The sequence below is a fragment of the Rattus norvegicus genome, chromosome 11 (genome assembly GCF_021556685.1).
Source record: "Rattus norvegicus strain SHRSP/BbbUtx chromosome 11, alternate assembly SHRSP_T2T, whole genome shotgun sequence".
In the NCBI taxonomy this organism is placed as follows: domain Eukaryota; kingdom Metazoa; phylum Chordata; class Mammalia; order Rodentia; family Muridae; genus Rattus; species Rattus norvegicus.
The window spans coordinates 64,751,171-64,773,001 of NC_141544.1; the positions used below are offsets into that span (position 1 = coordinate 64,751,171).

The following is a 21,831-nucleotide window of genomic DNA, read 5'->3' on the forward strand; positions in this document are numbered from 1 at the left end:
TGGGCTCTTTGGGGACCTATGAGTCCGGTGGTGGTGGAGAGAAGATGACATGGGAAGCCAGTTATCACTGACCACCAGGGTGGCACAAATGTACCCGATGTTGTGACTTATTTCCCTAGCTGCACTTGACCTCCAGAGGCAAAGGGACTTCACTTTCTACAGAGTGGAAGACAATGGGTAGTGTTTCAGAAGGGCTTTAGCTCCTCCAGAGTTTGTCAGTTTTCCTGGATCCCTTGGCCATAAGAGAGCTAGTGTGTGGTGGAAACAGGCTCTGAAGGCCATGCGGGTTTCTAAGACTAAACCATACAAGCTAGTTGATAGGAAAGGTGGGTGTGTGGAGCAGAACTCGTGGTTACCGCTGTCATCACGAGCACCAAGCTGTGTCGAATAAAGGGCATGGCGCAATGGCCATGCTGAAGTAGAACCACAGACCTCTCTTGGGGGATTCTGGGAAACTGGTTTGCTCCACTCTTGGAAGGATAAGTAGCACTAAATGATTCATTGTCTTGCTTCTTTGCCTCCATGAGATGTTCCTGAACACTAAGCAGCAGGAAGGAAACTGAAGAGGGCATTTCAGTTCTCCTGATTGCCTCAATTTTCTCACCCAGGAAAAGGCAGAGGCACAGAACACCTTTCCAATGTCTGGTAATAGCTGATTTGGAAACCAAAGGCTTGACTCTTTCCCCTTTTCCCTCACCTGATGAAATCGTCCACACCCAGTTCACTCAGCCCGGTTTCCGTTTAATGATAAGATCAAAGGCCTAGTAAACCACAATGAGTAAGATGTAGAATAACCCCAGGGAAGGGGCAGCGAGACCCCAGTGTTGGTGGTGGTTCCAAGGAACTTAGGTCCAAGGGACAGCTATTACATTTTCCCATGTCACTCCCTGGGATAGGGCAGCAGGGCTCTTGTTTTACAGTGAAGGGGTTTTCCTTTTGAAGCTCCGTTCCAGTTACAAGGCAAAGCTAAGCATAATGCGATACCTAGGAAACGAGGATGATTTAGGAAGCCATATTGCCCTCACTTCCTTGGATCTAGTCCTCTCCTTCAGAGGAGGGATTCTCCACCCTTGGCCCTGTGCTTTTTAGAGCAGTTTCACTCTCAGCTCAAGATGCAGTTTCCAGGTAGAAGCATCTGCGTCTCCTCACGCTCAGCTATCACCAGCGCTCTCAGATGTGTGGGGCTTAATTGCTCATGGGTAACTGGTGTATGTTGGAGCCAGTCCCAGTGAGCTTTTGTCCCCGCCAGCGGGGACCCAGTTATTCAGGGTCCCGAAGGGGCGCTACCCTTGGGCCTAAATGGGGGGCGAGAGAAGAAGGAGACCAAGCAAGATTCTGTTGTCAAGGTCTCGTTTATTGGGGTGAATGTTACAGCTTTTAAGGCTTTCAGGTAGGGGGAGTGTCCTTTGTGAAACACAGAGGAGGGGGAGGTGCGGATACAGGTAGTGATAGCTGGAGGCAAAGAGGTCAGGCGGTGGAGACACTAGGTGTTGATTCAGGAGGTAACAGGTATCTGCTAAGGGAGCTGAGGCATCCCTTGAATGTTATCTTCCTGTGCCGTAAATTCATGGGAGAGGCTTTCATTCAACAATCTTAAGACTTAATGCAGTCATCTTAGGGTGAGTCTCTGTGGCCAAACAGCCCAGAGTCACCTAGCCACTTTGAGCCATGCAGTCAAAAAGCGGCTAGGCCCAAATCCAATACGTCATGCCCACTCTGGTATTCCGTCTTCCTTCCTGTTTCTCTCCCAGCACTGGGCCGCGGAAGGCCACGTCTCTCACTTTTTCATTCTGTATACTAGCATTACCTCAAACTCAGCACTTTGTACCAGGCCGACTCTGATCCCTGGTTTGTTGTTCGAATTCTGGGACTGTCTCTTCTTGATTCTGGAGTTAATCAGGACATCCCTGAGCAGATGTGTTCTGTGCTCTGTTGGCCTCATCTGAAAAAAGTGGAAGCTTGGTCCAGGTCCTGTATTCCATCTAACTTTGTAGTCAGGTTGTCCTACTGTTTTGTTTTTTTTTTTTTTTTTTTTTTTCATGTTAAATTGCCCCACACAGACTTTTCATGGAAGATATTTTGTTTTTGTTTGCCTCCCCTCCCCCCATATCCCTGCAGAGTCTTCCAATGGACTTCAACAGCATTCACACCGAGTTGGGTCTCTCTCATCACACCAAACACAGTTCCTTTACTGTAGAACTCCCTGTGTTGTGGGTTTATGTGAGAAGAGTCAGTGGTCGTGGGTACACAATGCAAGAGCAGTCATTCCTCTGTTCCAAGAGACCTTGCTTGCTTCTCAGTGGATGCCTCTGGTCTGTCATTCCTCTCTCCCATCCCCACAATCCCTCTGCATTTTCTGTGTGAGAAAATTTTTTGATTTTTCAATTTCTAATTTGTTTTCTGTTAAGACCGTTGTGATGGTTTGAGAAATATATAAAGGTCCCTGTAAAACTACGTTCACTCAATCAAAGGTAATCGTAACTTGTGATATCTTTTGACGATATAAACAATTTTGAGTTATTTGTGTCCTCGTGCATCACACTCAAGACTCGATGGGCTTACATCCTTTGTTTTAGCTACTCTGGATCTCATTTTCATATGTGTGAGTGGAAATCACACCGCTTTAGTTACACAATAAAATGTGATAAGGTAGATGTGTCAGTCAGCTTTTCATAATTGTTAAAAAAAACTGTGAAAAACAACTTACACACAAAAATTGTTTTGCTTAGCTTCAGCGGTCTATGGTTGTTTGGTTCTGTTGCTTTGAGTCTGGGATGTGGCGGGATGCCATGGCGGAGAAGGAATTATATAGATAAAGCCCCACTGTGCCCTTGAAATAGAGAGGAGAGAGAGAGAGAGGAGAAAAGAGAAAGTACAAGAGGCAGAGAGAGACACATACAGAAGGACATGCAGAGACACAGACACACACTCACACATGGGGAGAGAGAGAGGAGGCAGGGGGATAACTTCAACCTTCAGAGGCTTACCACTAACACATATCTTTAGCTAGGTCTCACCTTCCAGAGTTCTAACACCTCCCAACTGAGGTGTCAGGGTCAGACCAAGCTTTCATTAAAGTATATATCTACGTCTATGTCTACGTCTATGTCTACATCTATCTTTGTCTCTGTCTCCATCTCCCCCTCTCTCTTCCTCCCTCCTCCCTCCCCCACCTCTGGTTTATATGTTTGTGTCAGAGGTCAACTTGTGCCACTGTGTGGAGGTCTGAGGAGCTAGCCCTTTCCTTTTACCGTGTGGGTCCTAGGGATTGTACTTACGTTGTCAGGCTTGTCATCAAGCACTGTTACTCCATCAAGTCATCTCGCCAACCCGAGGACCAGGCAGCACGCAGCTTTCCAAAGACATTTAAAATCTAAAGCACAACAGTAACATATTTAGCACAGTGCAGAGAATTCACCAGTTTCTAACCTTGCATCTTCTCTCATCCTGCTTCTATATACTGTTACTTTTTAACCTTTTCAACTTGAAAACTTCTAGAACCTCGGTTCTACAAATCTGTTCAACTGTGTTCTGCTCTGTGCAACTTCATCATTGTTTCATAATTTATTATCTTGCATCTCATTTTTTTGTAGTGTTCTGTCAACATCCACCCATGACCCCATGGTGTCTACCCACACCTTCATAATTTCATTTCTTCCTGTCTGCCAGGCTACTTTCCTTGACCTTGGAATTCTATCATCTTTCAATTCCAATTCTATGACTATTCTTCATTTTCTTAAGCTTAGAACGATTTTCTCACTCCAGTTTCTATTTGTCTATTGTAAAACTTCCTTTTACAAACTCTTACTCTAAAAAACTTACTCTTAACTGTGTGTGTGTGTGTGTGTGTGTGTGTGTGTGTGTGTGTGTATCTTTCCCACTGGACTGTGAGCAGTTGAAGAAAGAGATTATGCCTCATTTGCATTTGTCTCCTTTAATATCTCACACTGTACCAAAACAAGTGGTTATCTGTCAAATGTTTATTGACTCGCACTACATGTGTGTACTGAACAGGAGCTGCCTGAACCAAGAGGCTTCTTAGAAATACCAAAAAAGTAGTTTTTCTAGGTCACCAGAAATCTCTGCGATGCTGGGGGACTGCTGAATGCTTCCCAAGGGCGGAATGAATATGATGGCTTAGATTCATCCCGGTATCCATGTGAAATAAAACGCTCGGTCATGAACATAAACAAAGGCTAACCTTTAATGACTTATAAAATCCAGAAAGGATGCAAGAAATTAGGTCATAGGCAAGACAAGGAGATCCGTAAAAAATAAGAAATATTGAACAAGCCCTGGTTGTGACTTTTTTTTTTTCTGGTCTCCACAGGTAAGATTGAGTCCTTATTTAAATTTATGGTTATGGAAAACTGGCCATTTCCATTTTCAACACAGTTGGGTCGGGACATTTCCTGTTATCAATAGGAAGCTGCTGCACAATTAAATGGATCAATGATGCAGTGAGCTAAATTAGTTTTTTTATAGTCAAATAATTGGACTAGCTGTGCATTCTACATCATTTCAGTGGTACGAGCATGATCTTTGAATCTACCGTGTAGCAAGATGCCTGGCCTGCTTTAGCCTATTGATTTGAGAAGCAGTAAAAGGTAATAGTTAGGAAGGGCTGTGGAGTAGTATCAATAAAATGGTCCAGGGGATCCACATCTGACACACTGAGAGGCTTTATGTAGACTTCATGATTTTTTTTTTTAAAGAACAATTTACAAATCTGGCCTAATTCAACTAGCACTATAATAATGTACCTTAAATATGTACGTTAAAACAGTTGCATAGCTCCTGAATTTAGGTCTGGTATGTAGAACACTATGTTGTTGTTGCCAGTGGTGTGTGAGTAAACCCGGTTTGTCTAAAGGTCTGATCTGTAGTGGTTTTCTATTTCTGTGGTGTAAACACTCACAATGGGCTGGTGGGGAACTATCAACAGTTACCGGACTCTCAAAATTTCTGAAAATGAAGCAACCAGCTTCAGAGACGATAGGAACTAACTCCAGAAGTCTACTACAAGCTAATGCACAAGGTGCCAAGAGATTCACAACCATGTACTTCCACCACTAGAAGCCTTCAGAATATCCCAGCCCTACTGGTGTCTGTCTGAATGCTTTGTGCTTTAACTAGCACATTGGGACTCGGACTCAGAGATAGTGTCCTCTGCAGAAGAATTTACAGAAGGTAAAAGGAAAGTGGCTGGACAAGAGGGAGACAACTCTACTACCTTGTAGGAGGAAACTGAGGATGAACGGTGCCTCAAAGGCCATATAGGAAGTTCTTAGCTGAGAAATTGTGACACGGGAAGGAATAAGTCGTTACAGTCTTTGGCTGTAACGGTTGGCACAGAGTTTCCAAATAGTCTGCAGTTTTCTGGAACGTTTGAGGTTTTCACACCTACATAATGAAACTCCTCAAAAAAAAAAAAAAAAAAAAGAAAAAAAGAAAGAAAGGAAGAAAGAAAACCTAAATGAAGGGGTTCTGAGGCTTCAAGTAGGGGAACACTGGGAAATGCTAAGACATGAGGAGGCCCAGGGGATTCTCTCCCTCTCTGATGCTCTACCAACACCCATAACTGACAAACAATAGAAGCTCTTTGGCTCATGGCTCTGACTGAGAAGCCTAAGAACAGTCATTGTTCTGACCAGGGCCATTAGGCTGAGTCACAAAGTGTCAGAAGGGCAAGGGGACATGTGCGAGACAGAAGAAACTGGCTGTTGGTGTGGACAGCTCCACATATTTAATGCCAGAAATATTGTAAAAAAAATATTCTTTTTTTTCTTTTCTTTTTTTCGGAGCTGGGGACCGAACCCAGGGCATTGCGCTTGCTAGGCAAGCACTCTACCATTGAGCTAAATCCCCAACCCAAAAATATTATTATTATTATTTTTTTCTTACTAACAAGCTTGGAGCTGGAATTTGGTTGGCTGGACTTCTGAGCCAGGGTTCTTCTGAGCATGGGCTTGAGAAGGGGTGTGCTCGGCACAGGGTGAGTGGAAGGAGCTGTGAACCTGATGGACACCAAGCTGAGAGGACTACTTGGTAGCAGTGACGATGGTAACTGTTTCTAAAGGGGCTCCCGATCTTTTAATTTTTCCTTCTGTTCACTTTGTTTCTCTTGAGTTTCTTTTTAACATTGTGTATTAATTTATCTATGGCACTTATTATGTGGGTTGGATATGAAGGCAACCCGTAGGCTACTTTTGGAGAAAAATGAGTTTAGTTCTCTTTAAAAGTTTCTTCGCACTGAAAAATTTAGTTTACTTGTACCTGGGGGGGGGGGAACCCTTAAGATGGGTGATCCTGTAGATGACTAGGTATCATCGACATTAGCTGATTAGCTTCTTTTTAATCCCTGAACACCCTCCCCCAATTAAAAAAAAAAAACACCCATGACTGAGGTAAAAATTGAGGTGACAGTGTTTAGGTATTTTTAAAATACATTTATTATTTCGTTAAGAATTTCATACAAGGTATTTTTTTCTCACAATCACTCCTCCTACCCCAATGCCCTTTAGATCCACCCTCCTTACCCAATTTATTTTCTTTTTAAATCCATTGAGCCCCATTTGTGTTGCCTAAAACCTTTTTGGTGTATGGCCATCTCCTGGAACATGGTAGACCTGTATTTTTTCAAGGGGTCACATCCTTTAAGAAAACTGACTCTCCCCCTCTGTTTTACATTTCTATTTCTGTGAAGAGACAACATACAGAAGACAGAGTTTACTGGGTCTTTAGAGGGTGAGTAGAGCATCATGGCAGGGAGCAGGGCAGCAGGAGACAGGCATGGCGCTGGGGCAGTAGCTGAGGGCTTACAACCAACACAAGATCAAGAGAGCCACCTGGAGTGGTATGGGCTTTTAAAATCTCAAAGCTCACCACCAGTGACAAGCCACCTATGTAAGATCACACCTGCTAGTCCTTCCCAAACTTCTGTACCAACAGGGCCAGGCAGTCAAAAGCTGAGCCATGGAGGCCATTCTCATGCAAACCAGCTTTCCTTCCCAGCAGCTGCCAATTGTCACTGGCTCTGTAGCTTGGTGACTCAGGATGGGGGCACGGAGGTATGTTTATTAAGTTGTCCACTTGATTTTGATGCCCAGGCGATGGGGAGTTTCCAGGTTGTTAGCACAGAGAATACCTTGCAGGGCAGGAGGGTAGCAGCCATGGGGTAACTTCTGAATCGCATGAAAGGGACTATGCACAGGATCTGGAAGCCATCCAAGAATTCAGAGCAACAGTTTGGGCCCATGATGGCTGGAGGATGCAGTCCGATGGCCAGTTTGAAAGTGTTAGTCTCCTACCCACTGCAAGGAGAGATAATAAAGGGGACAGTCTGGGACTGAAACAAGGTTCTAGGGTGGATCAGCAAATCAGATTAGAATTTTGTGCCTGAATTAAAATTACATTATTACAGAACTCTAGTGCTTGAGACATTACTTAGAAATGTTAATATAAGGTGGCCATTGCTCTTCTCTCTTGCATTGTAAACTCTATAAAACAGCTTATAGAAACATGAATTCAAATCATTCTTATTTATTTAAGAGAGCAAATTTCTAATTAAAAAATATAATAAGCAGTTTAAGGTTTGTGGTTTAGTTGTTAGACACATTAAGTTGAAAAAAAAAGAAGTTATAATCATTGTAATTTGACCAAAAATAGGGTGACACCCATTCTACCTTCCAAAATTCTATTGTAATATTGTTTTAAAAATTGAAAGGGGGATGTTGCTAGGGGCTCAGTAGATGACCCATGGAGTGATAATCTTGCATTTTGACACTGAGTCTCAAGACCTTTTTTATTTGTACACACAATTTTAAGAACAGCCTTGTAATTTGAGGATGAGCAGTGGACATCCTACATCTTCGTATTGCGCTTAGGGAGCATGGAACGCCTGCTAATCATCCGTGCTGGGGGCTCTGGGCCACATGCACAGGGGTCTCATCTTCTCACAGGCTCTTGCAACCCCTGAGGGGATGGCACCATAACCAGATTACCTGTGGTTATCACACCTCTTTGCACAGGCGTGTTCTCTGTGAAGCCGTACAAGAGGTTCTGACACTATTAAAAAACAAACAACAATAACAATAAGGGAGGAACGCCCACATATACGTGGAAATTGAACAATGCTCTACTCAACAATAACCTGGTCAAGGAAGAAATAAAGAAATTAAAGACTTCATAGAATTTAATGAAAATGAAGGTACAACATACCCAAACTTATGGGACACAATGAAAGCTGTGCTAAGAGGAAAACTCATAGCTCTGAGTGCCTGCAGAAAGAAATAGGAAAGAGCATATGTCAGCAGCTTGACAGCACACCTAAAAGCTCTAGAGCAAAAAGAAGCAAATACACCCAGGAGGAGTAGAAGGCAGGAAATAATCAAACTCAGAGCTGAAATCAACCAAGTAGAAACAAAAAGGACCATAGAAAGAATCAACAGAACCAAAAGTTGGTTCTTTGAGAAAATCAACAAGATAGATAAACCCTTAGCCAGACTAAGGAGAGGACACAGAGAGTGTGTCCAAATTAACAAAATCAGAAATGAAAAGGGAGACATAACTACAGATTCAGAGGAAATTCAAAAAATTATCAGATCTTACTATAAAAGCCTATATTGAAACTTGAAAATCTGCAGGAAATGGACAATTTCCTAGACAGATACCAGGTACCGAAGTTAAATCAGGAACAGATAAACCAGTTAAACAACCCCATAACTCCTAAGGAAATAGAAGCAGTCATTAAAGGTCGCCCAACCAAAAAGAGCCCAGGTCCAGACGGGTTTAGTGCAGAATTCTATCAAACCTTCATAGAAGACCTCATACCAATATTATCCAAACTATTCCACAAAATTGAAACAGATGGAGTGCTACCGAATTCCTTCTATGAAGCCACAATTACTCTTATACCTAAACCACACAAAGACACAACAAAGAAAGAGAACTTCAGACCAATTTCACTTAAGAATATTGATGCAGGGGGTTGGGGATTTAGCTCAGTGGTAGAGCCCTTGCCTAGGAAGTGTAAGGCCCTGGGTTCAGTCCCCAGCTCGGAAACCCCCCCCCCCAAAAAAAAGAATATTGATGCAAAAATACTCAATAAAATTCTGGCAAACTGAATCCAAGAGCACATCAAAACAATCATCCACCATGATCAAGTAGGCTTCATCCCAGGCATGCACGGAAAACCATCAACGTGATCCATTATATAAACAAACTGAAAGAACAAAACCACATGATCATTTCATTAGATGCTGAGAAAGCATTTGACAAAATTCAACACCCCTTCATGATAAAAGTCCTGGAAAGAATAGGAATTCAAGGCCCATACCTGAACATAGTAAAAGCCATATACAGCAAACCAGTTGCTAACATTAAACTAAATGGAGAGAAACTTGAAGCAATCCCACTAAAATCAGGGACTAGACAAGGCTGCCCACTCTCTCCCTACTTATTCAATATAGTTCTTGAAGTTCTAGCCAGAGCAATCAGACAACAAAAGGAGGTCAAGGGGATACAGATCGGAAAAGAAGAAGTCAAAATATCACTTTTTGCAGATGGTATGATAGTATATTTAAGTGATTCCAAAAGTTCCACCAGAGAACTACTAAAGCTGATAGACAACTTCAGCAAAGTGGCTGGGTATAAAATTAACTCAAATAAATCAGTAGCCTTCCTCTACACAAAAGAGAAACAAGCCAAGAAAGAAATTAGGGAAACGACACCCTTCATAATAGACCCAAATAATATAAAGTACCTCGGTGTGACTTTAACCAAGCAAGTAAAAGATCTGTACAATAAGAACTTCAAGACTCTGAAGAAAGAAATTGAAGAAGACCTCAGAAGATGGAAAGATCTCCCATGCTCGTGGATTGGCAGGATTAATATAGTAAAAATGGCCATTTTACCAAAAGCAATCTACAGATTCAATGCAATCCCCATCAAAATACCAATCCATTTCTTCAAAGAGTTAGACAGAACAATTTGCAAATTCATCTGGAATGACAAAAAACCCAGGATAGCTAAAACTATCCTCAACAATAAAAGGATTTCAGGGGGAATCACTATCCCTGAACTCAAGCAGTATTACAGAGCAATAGTGATAAAAACTGCATGGTATTGGTACAGAGACAGACAGATAGACCAATGGAACAGAATTGAAGACCCAGAAATGAACCCACACACCTATGGGCACTTGATTTTTGACAAAGGAGCCAAAACCATGAAATGGAAAAAAGATAGCATTTTCAACAAATGGTGCTGGTTCAACTGGAGGTCAACATGTTAAGAATGCAGATCGATCCATGCTTATCACCCTGTACAAAGCTTAAGTCCAAGTGGATCAAGGACCTCCACATCAAACCAGATACACTCAAACTAATAGAAGAAAAACTAGGGCAGCATCTGGAACACATGGGCACTGGAAAAAATTTCCTGAACAAAACACCAATGGCTTACGCTCTAAGATCAAGAATCGACAAATGGGATCTCATAAAACTGCAAAGCTTCTGTAAGGCCAAGGACACTGTGGTTAGGACAAAACGGCAACCAACAGATTGGGAAAAGATCTTTACCAATCCTACAACAGATAGAGGCCTTATATCCAAAATATACAAAGAACTCAAGAAGTTAGACCGCAGGGAGACAAATAACCCTATTAAAAATGGGGTTCAGAGCTAAACAAAGAATTCACAGCTGAGGAATGCCGAATGGCTTAGAAACACCTAAAGAAATGTTCAACATCTTTAGTCATAAGGGAAATGCAAATCAAAAGAACCCTGAGATTTCACCTCACACCAGTGAGAATGGCTAAGATCAAAAACTCAGGTGACAGCAGATGCTGGAGAGGATATGGAGAAAGAGGAACACTCCTCCATTGTTGTTGGGATTGCAGACTGGTAAAACCATTCTGGAAATCAGTCTAGAGGTTCCTCAGAAAATTGGACATTGAACTGCCTGAGGATTCAGCTATACCTCTCTTGGGCATATACCCAAAAGATGCCCCAACATATAAAAAAGACCCCTGCTCCACTATGTTCATAGCAGCCTTATTTATAATAGCCAGAAGCTGGAAAGAACCCAGATGCCCTTCAACAGAGGAATGGATACAGAAAATGTGGTACATCTACACAATGGAATATTACTCAGCTATCAAAAACAATGACTTTATGAAATTCGTAGGCAAATGGTTGGAACTGGAAAATATCATCCTGAGTGAGGTAACCCAATCACAGAAAGACATACATGGTATGCACTCATTGATAAGTGGCTATTAGCCCAAATGCTTGAATTACCCTAGATGCCTAGAACAAATGAAACTCAAGACAGATGATCAAAATGTGAATGCTTCACTCCTTCTTTAAAAGGGGAACAAGAATACCCTTGGCAGGGAATAGAGAGGCAAAGATTAAAACAGAGACTGAAGGAACACCCATTCAGAGCCTGCCCCACATGTGGCCCATACATATACAGCCACCCAATTAGACAAGATAGATGAAGCAAAGAAGTGCAGACCAACAGGAGCCGGATGTAGATCGCTCCTGAGAGACACAGCCAGAATACAGCAAATACAGAGGCGAATGCCAGCAGCAAACCACTGAACTGAGAATAGGTCCCCCGTTGAAGGAATCAGAGAAAGAACTGGAAGAGCTTGAAGGAGCTCGAGACCCCTTATGTACAACAATGCCAAGCAACCAGAGCTTCCAGGGACTAAGCCACTACCTAAAGACTATACATGGACTGACCCTGGACTCTGACCTCATAGGTAGCAATGAATATCCTAGTAAGAGCACCAGTGGAAGGGGAAGCCCTGGGTCCTGCTAAGACTCAACGTGATTGTTGGGGGGAGGGCGGCAATGGGGGGAGGATGAGGAGGGGAACACCCATGAAGGGGAGGGGGATGTTGGCCCATAAATCGGGAAAGGGAATAACACTCGAAATGTAAATAAGAAATACTCGAGTTAAAAAAAAAACAAAAACAAACAACAATAGGGAAAACCTAAGCATTGCTTGCAAATTTAAGGAAAAGGGAAATAGGGGAAAAAAAACTTGTTTGGAGTGATTAGGATTTGTTTTATTTGATTAGTGAATACAAGTATAACTTTGTTTTATCAGTGAACTACAGAATCTCAATGGAAGGTCATATTGTTTTAATAAATGGATTGTATATCTGATTGGGAGGAGAGGCTGCCCAGTTGCCTGAATTATATATCACCTGCACAAACTATTATTTAGCTTTGCAGGAAAGCTGAAACAGTCCAACAGGTTTCTACGTAGCCTTTTACCAGATTCTCAAGATGTTAACAATTTATCATAATTCCCATTGTTTTCTAGTGAAGGCTTTTAATGACTAGTTAACAATATTATGTCACAGCGATTCTTTTAAATTTAGCGTAATCTTAGGCACCTGCTGGGAAGAGACTTAGAAACAGCATCCAAAAACCATTCAGGAAAGAAGCATATTTACTGTTAAGTTTTTAAATTAACATTTTAGTTGTACATATTAATGGAACATGTTGTATGTACGCTAGAATCCAATCAAGGAAACCAGGATTGAATTATTATGTCATGATTTATCACTTTCATTTTTCTATTTACAAGCTTACACACACACACACACACACACACACACACACACACACACACACACACACAGAGTCATTCCCTGAACCATTTACCCTGCTGCCATGATGACCCTTTATGACTAAATCATTATATATACTGTTTTACATAAATTCTTTTCAATTACCATAGCACAAACCCAACTTAAGTAATGAAGATGCAATTTTCTAATTTACAGACCTTACTCAACTTTTTCCTTTTATGCTAAAATGTACTTTGTAGCAATAGTCTGCATATTCTTACCGATCTGGGTCTAGAGCAGTGTCGTGTTCAGTTGTCATGCTTCTGCTGTCCCCTGTAGTCAGGGACGGCTCCTTGGTTGTTGTGCCCCATCCTGTTACTTTGGAAGCCCACAGGCTGTTTGTACAAGCCTCTCCACTTGGATTTGGCTGTCATTTGGTTATTAGATTCAGGCTATACATCTCCAGTAGGACCCAAACAACTGTGTGCCCTCTTCAGGTGGTAGATGGTAGTTGCCCAAGGCTGGTGATGTTAACTCTGGTCAACTTAACGTAAGTGGAGTGTACCGGATTTCCCAGTGTACATGGACTGTTTTCTCTCTTTGTGGATTACATTTCCTACGATGACCACGCAGTCACCCCATTTCTCATCGAGCTTCTGCCTAGTTGTTTAAGCATTCACTGAGGATGCTTACTCCAATTAGCTAGCATGGTAGCTGCCAGCTGGTATTTTTCTAAACGCAGTATCCAGGTCACACTTCAGACATCCTACTGTAAGGTCGTCATTCTCGTGTCCCCATCTACCCAATCCTCTAGGCTTATCTGTATGGGCCCGTGCTTATTCTGCAGTTACAATTCATTACCACGATGCTCAACTTGTCTCTGTATCTGGTTGTCTATTGGACATTTCCCCAACATTCTTTGAGTACTTTACGGAGGAGACAGATATTTTTGCTACATATATACTTTCCTTCCCGGTTTGTGAATCTGCTTTCTAAAAGGAATGCTATGATTTCTTTATTCTTTCTTTCTTTTTTATAAATTAAGTAGATAATTTAGATATCAAGGTTTGAATTCTAGGCATTGCACAGACTTGTAGTTGGGTAGTCCCTGCCTCTAGACCAGTGGTTCTCAACCTTACTAGAATCCCTCATGTTGTAGAGACCCCCAACTGTAAGATTATTTTCATTGCTACTTTGTAACCATAATTTTGCTATTGTTATGAAATGTAAATATCCCTGTTTTCCAATGATCCTAGGTGACCCTCACATGGGGCCAGGACGCACAGGCTGAGAACTACAGCTCTAGAGCCTTGCAGAGGATATAATTAGGAACCGGGAAAGGAGATGGTTTGGTAGGTAAACTGCTTGCTGTGCAAGGAAGAAGATCCCCAGCACCTAATACAAAGCCAGTTGTGGTCAAATGTGCTTGTGAACCCAGCACTGGGAGATAGAGGAGGAGACAGGAAGATCCCTGGAAGCTCATGGGCCAATCAAGCTATTGGTGACAACCATATTCAGTAAGAAACCTTATCTCAAAAAAGACACATAATGTTGACCCTTGGCATCTATAGCTAAGACACAACCTAGGCAAAGAAGTTCCCAGGCCAACGGCTCTGTTCTACATTTTCTATCGGGCTTCAGTGAGCACAGTTGAGGTGTTTCACGTTGCCTATCATGCCACTGTGGATTAGTCCCTTTACACATTAAATAACTTGTCTGATTTGCCATTGTATTGAATGTCATTGTCTTGAGTGGCAGATAGACATCAATTTTTCTCTTACCTAAACTTAAGAGTTTTAGTGAGCACAAAAGAGGGGTGTGTGTGTGTGTGTGTGCGTGTGTGTGCATGTGTGAGCATGTGTGTGTATAAATGTGTTATATGTCTAGAAAGTAAGGGCTAAGAAAAATGATTTATGGGAGAAAGGTATTAGGATTAAAAATTAATATTGTTGTTATATTAAAAATTAATTAATGTTGTTCCTAAGTATAAAATAAACATAAGCATTTTTAAGTCAAAATTTACTATGAAGTGCTTTTATTTCTTAAAGCTAATGAAAGGTATCTGTCTATTATCTATCTATCTATCTATCTATCTATCTATCTATCTATCTATCTATCTATCTATTGTGTGTGTGTCTATGTTTGTACACATCTAGGTGTACACACCTGTGGACAAACTTTAGGACCTGGGCATAAAACTCTAGATATCAGGCTTAGTAGCAAGAGCCTTTCCCCACTGAGCCATCGTGCAGGTCCATGAGTTTGAACTTCAGACTCTCCTGCCTCACCATGAGTCTACATTATAGGTGTGCATTACCGACTGGTTTATACAGTGCTGAAGATCAAATCTGCTACACAAGAACTGAGCCATAGCCCAGAAAAGCTACTCTTCAATAATGCTTATGGCTGATTTAGAAATCCTAGTCTAGAAAAACTGCTGAGTAGGGTGCCTAAGAAAAGAATGTCATGCTAGTCGACAACCATGAGACTCATTATGGTGGCTTCTACCTGACTGTGCTTAGCATGGCTGACTTCGTGTGAACGGGTGGGATGCAGATACAGGCTCAGGCATCTTTCCTCATTATAGCAGCTGAACCAAATATGGCTGAACTACTATTTCAATACTAGGTTTCACTTGTTAACATGGATGCTGGACTTTTTATTTTTATAGTTAAGGAGGTAGTAATATCATGTAACTGTAGAGATGAGGCAAGGGAAATTTGGCTTCCGATGAACTCTAACACCTATTCTCAGCTCCTCTAATACGTAAGTACTAGTGGTCATTACAGAATGGCACCAGCTCTGGGCATCACCAGACGTACCAGTCTTCTGTCGGTCGTCCAGAGTGCCATGGGATACACATGACACAAGGGTCATTCTCATAAGGAATGAACCACCAGGCAGCAGTAGGCCATTGGCAATGCCAGTGAAAGCTTCTCTGAACAGGATAATTTTAAGTACTTTATTAAATACTATATTCATTGTAAAGGCTTTAGCCATCATAGTCACCATGATAGAACATGTGCAAAAATACCCACTGGATATGCTTGAAGAAGTATAAACTGTTTGGAAATCCATGCAACATTAAAAAAATCATTTGATATAAAAAACAAATCATCAGACGCAGGAACACCATGTGTTTAATAGAAGCCGATTGCTGACTCTGGGGTGACAGCCGCATGCATGTCTCTGGTCATGTTACACTTCTCCTTGAGCTTTGACTGAAGCAGCGTGTGCTCCACAACCCCGATTCTAATGTCCATCTGAACAGTTTCTTGCTTCAGCTTGGTTAAGCTCTGCTTAATCTTCACCAAAGGAGCTGGAGACGAAAAACAGCATGAAATGAAAATGTTCGTTTGGAGTATCAGTTTGTCAGAGAATTGCCTGACATTTTCCTCAGTTTGTCCTAAGCCAGAAATAGGGTTAAAACACAGCCAATGACTCGCTGACATTCACACAGCTTTGCAGTGGTATTTTAAACACCTGAGAGTTTTAGGATGGGAACCGGTTCAATGTTTGATGTACTGAGGCTGAATTTTCTAACTTTTCTAGGAAAAGAAGTGCTAAGTGGGTACGTAAGGATGTGTTCAACTCAGGGTTGTCTACAGGAACAGAGAATAGACCAGCTAGAGAGGGAAGAAAGATGCATCTGAGATCCAAATGATGAGCCCATGGAAAACACTGCAAGAGAATCCCACATCCCACTCTAGATTCCCAGTCTGGGCACAGAGCATCAGAACCTTAGACAATCTTTCTGAAATACCAGCCAGAGGTGATGACCACTGGCCTGGTCAAACTGAACAGTTTATAATGGAGGATAATTACTGAGAGACGAATTCTGTTTAAGCCCAGCTCAGTCAGAGCTTGCTGCCGGGAGGGAGAAATCTCAAATGTCATCACATCATCGGCCTGGTGTCATTTGGGGTATTCTTAAGGTCTTTTGGTACATAAATGGTGAAAAGAGAATAATCTTGAATTAATAAAATTTAAATTAGAGTAAACATTTATCAGTTGATTTATAATGAACACAATATTCTGATGATCAGACATTATTTTTGTATTACTTATCTGTCTTAAAACAAGTAAAGATAGATTATTAATTTATATATTATCTCTGTGTGTGTGAATATGTAGACATTTGGGGACAGATTTCAGGAGATGGATTTCTCCTTCTGTCATGGATCTGAGATAGAACTGAGGTTGCCGGGCTGAAGTGGCAAGCTCCTCTGCCCACTGAGCCACACTGCCCGCCCACAATGGTCCGCCCAGGCTCTGGAGCCCAGCCCGGAAGTGAAGGAGTACTCACTGCCATCCGTCATGCTGCTGCCCTTCTCTTCCATTTCTTGTTTTACCTTTTCTAATTCTTCTGTCACCTTTCATTGAAAGAAAATCCTATGAATGCTGAATTTTAATGAGCCCTGAAATCTTTTGAATGCTACATTGACAAAAACCAATGTAGATACAAGGAAATAAAACATTAAGAATATTATTGATGTAATTCAAATAAAAGACAACAGATACAGATACACAAAGCATTCTGGTTTTAAGAGCTGCTTATAAAACACCAGCAAATTACTTTCGCATTAACTTTCTCATGCTGCGATATTATAGAATGAAGATCAAGTTGTTTGCAGTACGAAGCCCTCAAACTGTGCAATTATCACTAGCATTTACCACGCCGCTCTCTAACTGTTAGTTATTAGCCAACGATGCTACCAGAACCCTCTCTGGCTTTCTAGGGATCTTTCTTAATAGTAGAGTTATTAGGAGACCGTCCTTTCCTGCCTAGGCCAGCGAGGAAACGTTTACATGTATGGTGAGATATGAAAATGCTCTGCTGTGCCACTCTGAACTCTAAGAGACCTAAGTGCTGACATGAAGATTCCAGACGAATCTGCACTTGACCTCAAGATTAGACTGCGGCAGCCTCTCCTGGAAGAACTCCATGTCAGTAGTGTAATCTCTAAAATGATATGGGGAATATAATCTCTAACATTTGAATGTTTTTTATATAATCTAGGGCTGTGCTGTAATTACTGTAACTTATAGGCTTTAGTTCTGTCGTGCTGGTGAGTAAAACCTTCCCAGGGAATAAAGTGCTCATCAAGGCAAAGCAAATTAATTTCTTGCAGGCACCTGAAACATCACAACTGGGGACAACAGCTACTCCAGAGGACTAAGTGGTCCCCGGACGCCCTTCAAATGCTCATTTACCCCACATTAGTGAGCATTTCCTTCTGAGGAATGCTTTATCTGCCTAGCAACACTGTAGGGCTAGAGCCTAAATACTTATAATGCTATATTATAAAATAAATATTTCTGAAATACTTGTTATAAGAGAAACTTAATTTCTTACTGTCCAAATGGTAAAGCTTGTGAAAATTGTACTGTTTTCTAACTATAGATAGTCTTAGATCTTAGTCTCATAAATAAAGAAATGACAACATATATCAGGTCTTTCTTCTGTATGAGCATGGGAACAAACGCAGTGACACGCAAATGCTTTAGAAGTTCCCGACTGAACAGGTTGCGAGTTGTCTCGATTGTGGACAGAGCCCACGCTCCGGATCACACACACTATTAACAGCAATCGCAGACAACAGCTTTATCTCCTCAGGACTCACATTACAATTGGCTGCAGACTCCTCAGGTGGTGCTTTACCTGCTCTTCTATTACTAATTACTATTTTAAACAGAGATTAGGAAGGTTATCAATGTGCTGATAATAACAGCAAGTTGTATGGTTAATTTAATCCTGCAGCCTCAGGCGTCTTAAGGAAACAAGAGAAGGATAATGGGTTCACTCGTTAGGGAACTTCTAAAGTGAACGTTGGGAGGGACACTCAATGAACTCGGCAGCTTTCAGGCAGTGGCTGGCTCGGCCAGGCTGGGCCCAGCTGTCAGGTGAGCGGTAGCGTGCTGGTATGTACCTCAGACAGGAGTCTGGTCCGTTCAGTTACTCCGCCATTGCCCTGCTGGTAGCGTTCCCTTGCCTGAGGAAGAAAACACCATGTTTAAGAACAAATCTTCACCAGGAAGATTACTTAAATATGACCTCTGTGTGTGTGTGCAATTTCTGCCCAGCATTTTATGACACCCTCTTATTTGTGAATATATTTATGAAAGTGACATTTAACTGTAGCTATTTCATGTCCTTATTAATAGGCTCCATGCATTTAAGTGAAGCACTATAAAATGATGAACTACTACAGCCTTCCCATGGCAGCTGTGTAACTCGCATGGGCAAAGTTGACAATAAAAACTGTCCTCCGCCCTCTCTAAACACTCTGGGAGGGTGACTCTCAATCAATCTAATTTGTGTGCTATGCAAGAGAAAATCAGTTCTAAAATGAAAAAAAAGATCAATCAGAGTAGAGTCTGAAGCTCAGCAATTAATAAGGATTAATAAAGTGGATGACAGTGCAGCCAACTAGAATATGTTCTCGGAAACTAATCTGGCAATCAATTATTCAATATTAACGTTAGATACACAGTGGCTCTAACCAGAGGGCATTTTTACAGTAAAAAATGTTCAGGAATTCATGTATATATGAGGGAATAATGATTTCAAAGTGACTATAATAAAAAGTGAAAATTATTTTCAACTTGGTCTTTCAGAACTTCTAAAAATATGAGTCATCTCAAACTTATTTTCATTTCATTTCTATAAGTATGCTTTAAAATTATGACTCACCGACAATTTCGTAGATGCACACAATGCATTCTGGTCTTTTTACCCTCATTGCCTTCTCCCAGCTCCCCTTCTGCCGGACCCCCTAATTTGAATGCATTTTACCTAACATCAGGGCAAAAAGTGTCCCCTTATCCATTCCCAAGGACAGCTATGGGATCCCAATAGGTGTTTTCAGAAGCCAGGGATTTTATTTTCTGATCAAAATTCTAAAATGTTGAAAGAATGAAAAATGGTTTTCATTAACTTAAATTGTTTGTCTCTGAGTTCACGCTGCGTCCCTCTTCCTTGGTAGGAAGCTGTAAGCCACTATGGCAGGCTGCTTTCCCAAGTCACACAGACATGCGTGTGAGTCTTTCTCCAACTTCAACAGTGACTAAGGAACAGACATGGAAGTGAGACACAGCATCCTGACTCTCTCCTCCTGCTCTAAGTCATGACTGCCAACAGCAAACCTGTGTTTACCTAAATAAAATGATTCTCCTGGGGGAGAATCATTTTTATCTCATATAAAATGGAGGTTCTCTTGCCCTCCCTCAGTTTCAAGTGGGCAGAGAATGTTGATGAACATTCTTAGATACTATATATCCTTTGCCCATTTCACACAGAGATCCATTTAGATCCTATCCACCGCAGACCCTCCCCTCTCTGCACTGTACAATTCATAAACAAAGTGTATTGTGGCATTTTAGGGATTAGCATCATGAGTTGGAATAAATCCCTGGAAAGCATTTTTAAATTACCTCACTTAGCTGGGCCTGGGCCCCACGATATTCTTGAACCAAGTGCTCAAGTTGATTGTTAATGTACTTTTCCCGGCTGCCGATCTTTTCCAGAGTCCTGCTAATTTCATTATGGAGCTTGTCCAAGAACCCCTAGAAATCCATGGGATTTAAGAAGATAAAAGAATAAAAAGGTTTTTCAAGACTGGTAAAAATAAGTTAAATATTCTTCAACCCAATCCGCAAGTGCGTGCAAAAGAAGACAGTTTGAAACTTCAACACCAAACAAACTTTATGATGAGAAACATTTCAGTCACATCATAATTTTTTTTGAAGAGGTCAGATGTGATGGTTCAGTCCTGTAATCCAAGGACCATGGAAGTTGAAGCAAGGGAGCCGCCCCTGGGTTGCCCATGGACCCTGTGTTCAGAAAAGAGGAGCTTGGTGGTGCGAGTGACTTTCTGTTCTCATGCATAACGGAGCAATTAAGCTTTCTGTCACTGCACTAATTTGTATATAATGTTCAAAATCAAAGTAGCTAAGGAATAATATGACGATCTGGAGCTGGTCTAGCCTGGGACCCACAGCTTTGCATTCAAGCTTGCTTCTTTATGGCATTCTTTAAAGATCCCACTTCTACCGTAGCAACAAGGCGCGGGGAGCTGCAAGTCCCAGCCATTATCAGCCTGGAGTTCATACAACATTGGTAATCAAGAGAAAGATTGATATGAATCTAAAACATCTGTTAGATATGTATGTGTAATGTGTGGTGGCCATGTTCATATTTAAAATACAAATGGACTGCAGGCGCATTCTACCATGTCTGACTGAGTAGCTTTGGTTTAACTAGTCTGCTTTACTTTACTTGGTGTAAGCACTGGGGCTGTGAAGATGTTCTGTAGTATATCCAATTAATCACATCCTGAGAGATAAGGATTATATCTGCTCCCCTTCCAGGCTCTGTCACAATAGTCCTACATGAGTAAAGGCATTTTTTTGTTTTTGTTTTTTTGTTGTTGTTTTTGTCTAAAGTCATTCACATACCTTGGTCTCCTTTAGAGCAGATTCAATTCCACTTTTGTGCTGGTGCATTTGGTCAACGTGGATTCTCCAATCCTAGTGGTATAAGCACACACAGGAATGAAGCAGAAAATACCACATTTTCTAATACCTTTTGCCTGTCTGTTCTGTCCTTTACCTTGATTACTTGGTAGCTGTCCTATTTTGGGTGGCAGAGTCCTATATATAGCTTGCAATCAGAATGTAAAGAGAGCATAGGGCACTTTAGGATAAAAGTTCTAAGTAAATGTAAATTATTTTATGTGTTCATGGAGTGATATCTGGTAATTTGAATACAAATTATTCTTGCTCTGCTGGTGGTTAATATTTATGACTACCCATCAAAATGAAAAAAATCTAATTATTGCAAAGAAATACTTGCTTAAGCAGTAACGATTTGTTTGCCAGAAGCAACTCTCAACTCTTTACTCAAATATCATGTATCAAAGATTAGTTGGTCTCTTGGAAATGAAAATGGGCTTTCATTCAGAAGTCTTCAGCAAGAATTCTGAATTTCTCCCTTAATAAAGGCAGCCTATACTGATTACTAGAGCCTACTGCTACTGAAAGCCTTTTAAATTGATGTCAACTGTGTAACCCCCTAAAGATACCTTCAAATTATTTTAGTTTATATCATTATAAGTCAAAACGTTAAATGACTTCAGCAACATCCATCATGAGAGGTAAACTGAGGACAGTGGTGGGACGTAGGCTCAGCGTCACTGTCTGTGAGCATAAACTGACAGGCTTGCTTGCTGTGGCTACGCAAT

The 21,831-nt window shown here is 41.3% G+C and overlaps 1 protein-coding gene and 1 long non-coding RNA gene across 3 annotated transcripts in view; both read right to left on the reverse strand.

Annotated features, from left to right (window-relative positions):
* Nucleotides 1–1,335: 1,335 nt before the first annotated feature.
* LOC148002591 (uncharacterized) lies at nucleotides 1,336–13,106 on the reverse strand. Of its 2 annotated transcripts, XR_015633073.1 has the most exons (4): nucleotides 12,871–13,029; nucleotides 7,148–7,313; nucleotides 3,279–3,373; nucleotides 1,336–1,942 (listed from the first exon to the last, which is right to left on the reverse strand). It is a non-coding gene; the product is annotated as an uncharacterized LOC148002591 (long non-coding RNA). The 2 variants fall into 2 exon arrangements; XR_015633072.1 differs by lacking the exons at nucleotides 1,336–1,942; nucleotides 3,279–3,373 and having other exon boundaries at nucleotides 6,650–7,313; nucleotides 12,871–13,106.
* A 1,413-nt stretch (nucleotides 13,107–14,519) lies between these two features.
* Nucleotides 14,520–21,831, reverse strand: part of Ift57 (intraflagellar transport 57) — a 65,194-nt gene continuing 57,882 nt past the window's right edge. Inside the window, 5 exon segments of the mRNA NM_001107093.1 lie at nucleotides 14,520–15,908; nucleotides 16,896–16,962; nucleotides 18,520–18,582; nucleotides 20,024–20,155; nucleotides 21,047–21,118. Coding sequence (NP_001100563.1) covers nucleotides 15,730–15,908; nucleotides 16,896–16,962; nucleotides 18,520–18,582; nucleotides 20,024–20,155; nucleotides 21,047–21,118 — 513 coding nt within the window. The 3' untranslated portion in view covers nucleotides 14,520–15,729.